The 8,581-nt window shown below is 41.0% G+C and overlaps 1 protein-coding gene across 1 annotated transcript; it reads right to left on the bottom strand.

Moving 5' to 3' along the window:
- Nucleotides 1-368: 368 nt before the first annotated feature.
- Nucleotides 369-7,794, bottom strand: LOC129770764 (protein brown). The gene is made up of 8 exons (XM_055773817.1): nucleotides 7,209-7,794; nucleotides 7,093-7,141; nucleotides 6,803-6,986; nucleotides 6,367-6,740; nucleotides 6,106-6,309; nucleotides 1,506-1,617; nucleotides 1,032-1,395; nucleotides 369-836 (listed from the first exon to the last, which is right to left on the bottom strand). Exons 1-8 carry the CDS (start codon nucleotides 7,357-7,359, stop codon nucleotides 454-456), a joined length of 1,821 nt encoding a protein of 606 aa, XP_055629792.1. The 5' UTR covers nucleotides 7,360-7,794; the 3' UTR covers nucleotides 369-453.
- Nucleotides 7,795-8,581: the final 787 nt, after the last annotated feature.

Below are 8,581 nucleotides of genomic sequence, written 5' to 3'. Positions count from 1 at the left end.
TGCAGCTGCTGCTGCTACGCTACCACAGCTCATTTTGATATAATTGCTCATATTTCCCCTTAGCCAATAATTGTTTTCTCGTTTGATGCCACTCCATTTACCGAAAATAGTGGCGCACTGCGGCGGCTGCGGCTGGCGGTCCGCGCACAAGATTTTGCACGCTGATCACCGGTGTTATGACGAACCTACCCACCAGACCAGTAGCAGCGCCAGTAGCCTAGGGGGGTATAATAAAGGTTACCCCCCAAGAAAGAGTTCGCGTGGCTGAATTGGAACGTCCGAGTAACTATAATTATTGCGGCTAAAATTAGCTCGAACTTTAATCACGTGTGTTTATTTGCGCGGTCGGGTTAATTGAAAAGCGAGCAGCGAGCAGTTGGCTACCTGGAAAAACTTGGCTTTTATTCGGTTTGCCCTTCCTTACACACATGTGTGTTTTTTTTTAAATTGTGTTCAGTAGAATCCGATTCCGTTGACGAACCTCCTCAGGCTTAGATAGGCTAGAAAATGAACGACCAGAAGCTCGGCTGCCAGCAGCAAGTAGTTGAAATAGACGGTGTCAAGTGTCGTCCCGTAGCTGTAATCCTCGAGCACGGCGTACCCATCGGCTAGGCAGGTAGTGTTTCCCACCTGGTCACAGGTGATGTTGCCAACCGTTCGCCAGTAATAAACCGAAGCACCCTCCGAGGCGAAGAAGAAGAACGAAAAATACTTGCTAATGGGAAAGGCCTGGATGTTGAGATATAAGCCGCCCAGCAGTCCGTACAGTAAGAAGATTATATTTGCATATTCGATCGACAGTTCCATCGAGCCGGTAAGGCAGGACAACAGGTAGCCTGTAACGGTGAGAAAGCATGTGGTTTTAAGGATAATACTCAGGTAAAATAGACAAATGAGCAACAGAAGTTTGGGTGCGAGTGACCTTTGTTTTGATTTACAGTTGCCGCTCTACGCTATAGAGCTGTGTTTTTTTCTTTTCTCTCTCTCTCAATCAAGATGCCCATTCATCATTCATCCTGGGTCTAACGTACCATAAGCGACCGCTAAGAGGCCAGCCACGCTGCAGACGGTGGCGATTCCGATGTAGGTGGCAAAACCGGTGGAAAATTGCACACACGCGTACACGATCCCGACGTAAAGAAATGACTCGAAGAACGCTTTCGGTACCGTCAGCAGTGCCTTGTGGGCATAATAGGCCGACAAGCGGTACATCCGTTCGCCTACCTCACGTCTCAGCAGCGGCAGTTCCTGGGGGAACACGTAGAACACCGTGTAACCGAGGGTATACAGTAGCTCGCATACCATGAGGAAAAGTGCCCCCCGTATGTCTTGGATTGCCGTCTGACTCGTCGGGGTGATGTGAAAGTAAAGTGCCGATATGGTGATACTGGAGGCCTGCAAATGTACCAACATGAATTGGGTGGTTTCTGCGATGAGTGGTTAGCGGGTTCACGAAAAGCGATGACGGATGGATGGAAATTGAAATGAAACGATCAATTACTTACTAGAAATAATACCATCACGATGACATACTCGCGTAGGTTACGGATGCTGTCTAGCAGACTTCGGTGCAGCAGAAGACGGAGCTGCGTCAGCCAGCACGCATTTTGGAAATTGCTGAAAGACATTAAAAAGTGGAAGTAATTATGCACAGATGGAGATCGTTCATTATCTCCACAATCAATTCGCACCGTAGCCGACGGGTATTGTGTGAGCGTTAATTGATTATCTACGTCACATAAATTTGAATAACTTTGATAACTTTTTACCGGGGAGACTACCGTTTTGTCTCAAATTCCGAACACTTTAGCTTTGATGGCCATTAAACAGTGTCTCATTACTCAAAATTGTACTTTTTCGGGAAATTAATTTGATTTTTGGATTCAATAGAGCCTTTATTTTCATTTGGCTTCAATAAAATTTTGGCCGGTTCGATGGTGGTGTTCAGGACACGACGGTTTTGTTAACGTAGGATTACGAAATTATTGTCGACCAGGTATGGGTAAAATCGTATCGAAATTCGTTCAACAACACTCATTCACAAATAAAACTCACCCTTCTATTCTTCCGTTTATGCCTCACTTTATTTGAGACAGAAAACATTCACCTATCCTCTTCGCAAAGTTCATTCTCGATTAGAACGGAAAAATACTGTCTCGATTCCGCTCATCTATTCTCAGAAATATTTGCATTCCCTCATTTGCCTCGGAATGACGTTAGATGGTGATAGAATCAAATTGGAAACTTTTGCTTGAGCCAGCGAGTGTCTCTGTAAAATCATTCGTTTTTCACTCAAATAGCAATCGTTGAGCCTCGATCGCGGCAGTAAAATATAGGTAGATAGTTGAAATCGAGTTGTTTCCTGTGCACGATTGCAATGACATTTTTTTGTTTCTAGTATGAAACGATCTTTTTTTCGTCAAAGAAATTTCCTCCGACTTGCACTGTGATCACGCGTATTCTCAGAATGCATCAAGGCGTGTTATTTGGCATAGAAATCTCGGCTAAGTTCTAATAAAAATGACGCAAGTAATACTACGTTGAGACGGCGAAGTTTCTCTAGGAACGTTAGTGCCATTGAAGAAGAAGAAGAAGAAGATGAAACGATCTAAGCCAACGCAAAAGACCATTTTAACGCAAGTTATTGGTGAGCGAGAAGGTGGATTCATGTGCACTTGAATGCTGACAAGGAAAAGAGTACAAGGGAAATTAATATACATACACGCAAATTCTGTCTATTTTGACTCACTTGTTATTTTATTTTGTGCGATCCTTCCAAAAGGCGTATTCATTCATTGAATGTTGTTTTCCACTCTTTGTTTTGTTATGTTCACTATCAGTCCCGAATGAAGATGGTCGGGGAGTGTAAAATGATTCATCGTGCATTCTCACGATTGCTTGCTGCATTCTTTTCGCCATGATTATTCCAAGCATATACAAAAGTGATTTATAATCAGGTGTGGAGAAATGAGCGAATGAACTATTCCATACTTGTTGTCGGCGAGAACAAATATTATATAAATTTAGGCTGATGAATAAATGCTTTCCCTGAGTGAAAATCACGAACGCTTTGCTAAGCAATAAAACGCCAATTTGATCAGATAGTGCTATACTCTCATACTCTTAACCAGTGTATTAAAATATCAACAAATATTCACGAGAAACGAATATGATTTTGTTCCAGTGTAAATGATTTTTTTTCAGCTTGAAACACACTGCCCTCATTATATTGATGACAATAACAAACGAGTTCATTTTGTTCATATCGCTGTTGCATGAGCAAATTTGCTATAATGAATGAATGCAACATTGAGTGGGGTTCATAACTTCGCTGTTATTTATACTTTGGATATCAAAAGCAACAAATTGATATTCATCACATCCGAAACGATATACGTTATGGCAGTGAATTTAAGTTCAAAATAAATTTTATTTGGCGAGACGGTAGCAACGGCATATGCAGAATGGATACAACGAGTGGTTTTAGCTACCGTCAAGTCATTTGCGACATCGGAAATTTCATAAGGTATTTCCGATTACGGCATCCGGCAACTGCAAAACCCAACCGCACACAGCAACCTCAGGTTAGAAGTTAACAACAGCTGATATTCATTTGGCTGAAATGAAATTCAGTTCTGACGTTTCCGATAATCAAGATGAAATTGACACTGGGTGGAAAAAATAAACATCAAAACATATTGAAGGACAAAAGTTCATTTGCTCATATTCAATGGTTGCCTGGATCTGTCATTTTAATTTTCGTTTGGAATATATAGGTTTTCGATGCAACCTAGCCCGAAAATCTATGCATTTGATCTTAGCGAAGATGATTTTTTCCAACACTGCTCTTAACATTAACATGTACTATTGATTGTTCGCTGTCTAGAGCGACATTGAAACACTAACCTAACCGAATCGGTATTGTTGTGGTAGTATTGTAATAGTGTAGTATAAATCTTAGCATAGTAGTGAAGTAAAAATCTACACATTTTGTTTTCAACCGAAGAAAACAGCTCTTTCGCCACTGAAATATACCTTCTTCACATCCGGCTTGAAATCGGCTGCAATTGACACCACCTAAAAACAATGCTTGAATTCACGAAAATTGAATTGTCGATCGGATAAAAGTCATATATGGTTTTCCAAATTGACCTTCTAGACTAGAGGCAATGAACTAAGGAATTTAAAAGCCTCTGCAATTCTGAACTTCATGATCATCATCTCCAATAAGTCTGAATATGTTTCTTAATTCACACAAATTCTCTTCTAGCAAAAACTATAAACATCAATCAGCATTTCATTATTTGAGATATCATTTTAGAATACGTCGAAATTATAAAAATAGTTCTTTAGTCGAATGAAAACGCATAAAATCAACGATTTGTACATATGATTCAATCATACACGAACAATCTCCAACCGTTATATATGGAAACCAACGCGGTATGTTCTATTTAATATTTTCCTTCGGCTTCGCTTCTTGGCGTCGGTGCAAACTCTGCACTATGCATGCTTCGTGCGTATTCTTCGAATGCAAAAGAAACACAGTAGCAAAATAGAGACAGAGGTTCGCCAGGACGAAAATAATATTTATAGTGCCTTCACTACCAATCTTGACTGAGATGGGCTTTTAAGCAGGTACCCATATTTACAGATTTTTGGGATTTTAAAAGTTTTATTTCAAAGCAATTTTAAAGCTATTGAAACAAGTTTTTGGGTCCATAAGTAACAAACATCACTCATAGAACTTTTATCTTTCGAATGAAGTGATTGTGATACCAAATTGTTCAGCCGACAAAGAGGCATTAACGTTCAAAGCTTTGCATCCCAAAACTAACGCTTTCATTTTGGAAACTTTGACTTATGCCAGACGACGTTGAAATCGACGCGGGGTCTACACAGAACAAAATTGCACCACTGTGTGCGATATCTATCTTCCATCCCATTCCTCCTTTGTATGGAGCCAAACCGTTGTGTGTGACATCAACATTGAAAAAGAGTCTGCTAGCTGGAGCGAGAGTGTGACTTGAACAATAATGATGTTTTAAATTATAGAGGTTTCAAAATTTTTCAATTTTTCATCGTGAAGTGAACATGAGATGAGTTATTATTTATAGAATTCAGACGCTGTTCAAAAACAGGTCGTTAAGACGTGACGTGTTGGCTTTCATTTTTCGCTCCATATTTTTGCACAACTCATCGAAAACTAGATTGATTGAATGACTACAGTAAACATTCACTAACTGGGCGAAAAGGGAAGACCAGTTATCGACATTTGCGTTTTAACTGGTCCGGCATGTTAAACGTCAAATAAAATCGAGGAGAACTTCAATGAATTGTTTGATTCGCGTTGATCATGAAATTGGATGAACAAAAGGATTCCAATCGAAGTTTCGAATTGAGTGTGACAACAGATATGAAATATAATTTGAGGAAATTATTTTTCTGTAATTTAATCAATGTTTTTGTCATGCAAAAATAATGTCTATTATCATAACATTTCAAATTACATTCGAATGCCCCTCACAGCGAATATTCCATTTGAAAATGGCGTCGATTGTTTACGAAATTCTGCTTTTTAACTGGTTCAAGGACCAGTTAACGTTCGCCCAGTTAAATCGCAGACCAGTTAAACCAGGACCAGTTAGCGAACGATTACTGTACCTATCTCGCAGTTGAGCAAGAATCTCGACCTCTGGTTTAAAATAAAGTAATACCGGTAGGGCCAATCAGAACAGCCCAGAGGGCCGCCGGTTGAGTTAGCTGGTCCAATTGAACAATGGAAGAACAGAAGGAATACTCTTACACCTAAATGGCTACTGTGTAATGTACAATTTATATGATAAAACATGTAACATGTATACAATTAAAATCTGACTCTGTTACTTTTTTAGCTAATGAACCTGAATAAATATACAAATGGGTTAAAAAAAATATCATAAGCGATCAGTATTCAATGTTAACATTATTAAAATTTGAGGAAACTGGATGCAGCACAGCATCGTTACTTGACATGACGTGAATTACCATATAAACAGATCACATCTATGAACTTTCACCAATGTTTGCAAGAAAAAAAAAACATTCTATTTCCGTCAACCTTACCTGTTTAATATCTTCGTCAGGACACTTTCACCATATTCAACCGTTGAACACTTTTTTGCGATATTTTCTATGTGGCTTACGCGGACAATCTTCTGCTCATTGAAGCGATTCTCATCCCCACTATAATCATCCTGGTCATAATCACAAACCAATTTAAAATAGTGATCCCCGGGATTGCAGTTTAATGGCAGTGGGCAATTTATACTAAAATTGAGTGATAACAGTGTAACGAATCAAGTGGAAGTAATGGCATTGACGGACCTTGCAAAGAATGCACTTGACTCAAGGGTTCGACCTTGGTAGTAAATCTCTCCCTTCTTCACTAAAACGATGTCGGTGAAGCACTCGAAAATGTGCGACGTGGGATGATGAATAGTGCAGATGACTATTTTTCCGCAATCCACAGCGAGCCTTCGGAGTGTGTTCATTACTGAAAGAGCGCTGAAGCTGTCCAGCCCTGTTGTAGGTTCATCACAGAAAAGCATATCTGGTTCGGTTAGCAGTTCTCCCGCTAAGTTAACCTTCTTTCGTTCGCCTCCCGAAAGATGCGAGATTCTCGTAAACTCACACTTGCCCAAGTTCAGCTCATCGATCACTCGCCTTGTGGTAGCCAACCGGACTCCCTTCAATTTGGACTGAAGCGATCTCAGATCATATAAGTTTGTTTATCAGTTTTCCATAACACAAACTAACCTACCACAAATGTGAGATGTTCTCGGACCGTCAGCGAACTGATAGCGATGTCGAATTGGGGTACAAAGCCGGATAGACGCTTCATCTGGGTTTGACTGACGATTCGACCATTGATAAGCACACTGCCCGTGACGTCCGCCATCATGCGCATCGATACAGCTGCCAATAATGTTGTCTTGCCGGAACCACTAGGGGGAACCAATAGAACAATCAGTTGATGCCTCAATCACTTTGAGCATACTAATTAGCACACTATAATCCATGCGTGATTGTAAACAATGTTGCTTTTCTGACCTTGCACCCATGACGGCCACCAGGTCTCCCGATTGCACCGCACCGGTAGCTGAAAATAATCAGCAATCAAACATTTTGTTTCTGTGATAAGTTTTCTTTCCAAAGTTCGTACGAACCATCTTTCAAAATTTGTTGAGCCTCGCACGGTTCTTTTGTTGGCCACTTCCACAAACGGTAACTTTGCACCGATACCGTCAAACTCTTCCACTCCAATAGCACCATCGATTCGTTATGCTGTGCCTTTGCAACCTCAACATTGACTGTCATCGTTTCGGTTCATCAATAAGATCGAGAGACTAAAACTCCGCCGTGCACTCACTATCGATGAAAATTAGCTACTGGAACTAATAACATCAACCAAATGCCGCAGCATCAGAATTGAGTTCGGTCGGCTGATAAGGCGATCGAGTGAACCAGAAGCTAGCATTGATGAACGTATTCTTCTCCAGCGGAAGAATTCATTGATTTATTTCATCGTTTCCGGATCGATCAAATACGCTCACATATTTTACATATTTTACAATGTAAAAGCTCCAGTTCGCTAATTGCTCCCGGTGCATTGCACTTCCGGCTCCACTCGCTTGATATAAGCGTTTAACGAGCAATTACAGCATACTTTCCGCTTACGGTAGTCAAAGAACTGAACCTTGAGAGCACGGGGAAAATAGCACAGAGCCCCGTCCCGATTACTCCAAAACACTAGTTAATTTTCCCTCGTTTGAAAATTGACCGTTTTTGTTCCACCGTGTGCGCTTGTTTTCCCCCCGGCGCCGAAGGGTAAATACAAATTTGACTAATTCCCGTTTTCCGCGGAAAACATAAATCGCGGTTTGGCCGCGAATCGCTTATTCCTGCACCGGGTGGCGAAACGTTTCGTCGGAAATTGGGGGCGCAAAGAAGAGAAACACCGAAACAAGCACCGAAATGCCCCTGGCCTCGAAGACATATGGAACACAAAACCGGCGGCTCTCGCCAGATCGACGGGGGAACAACCATGAGCAGTCACTTTGCATCGGCTGCGTCCATCGAATTCACCGTCCATTTTGGCCGTTTCGTTTGTGCGCCATAAGTAGCACAGTTTAGTGTGCAATTAAATCGCCAAACGCGTGCTAGAAAACAGAAGAGCGATGCGATGTTAGCCGAAAATTACACGGTTTTAAGATAATTTTAGCAGAATCGTAATCGTAAGTGTGTGTTTAATCGTATTATAACTATTTGCCCAACAAATAACGACGCAGTACGATGGGGTCCCCTCGTCGGCTAGGTCTACAACTTTGGGAAGAAATGGGTGGCATAATCGATGATATTTTGCTTTTGGGATTTTCGTAACCGTCACTATCAAATTAGCTTCCGAAATTGACGAAACCGTTTTCGATGAATATTATTACTACCGTGCAGATGACGCGTGCATATGAAAACTGCAGCCATCACCCGATCCCGTTCAAAAGCGTTAGGAATCTAGGAAACGGAAGTCGAAAAAAAAAACAAA

The sequence above is a fragment of the Toxorhynchites rutilus genome, chromosome 2 (genome assembly GCF_029784135.1).
Source record: "Toxorhynchites rutilus septentrionalis strain SRP chromosome 2, ASM2978413v1, whole genome shotgun sequence".
In the NCBI taxonomy this organism is placed as follows: domain Eukaryota; kingdom Metazoa; phylum Arthropoda; class Insecta; order Diptera; family Culicidae; genus Toxorhynchites; species Toxorhynchites rutilus.
The sequence above is the reverse complement of the archived record's forward strand: the minus strand, read 5'-3'. Positions and strand labels throughout refer to the sequence as shown.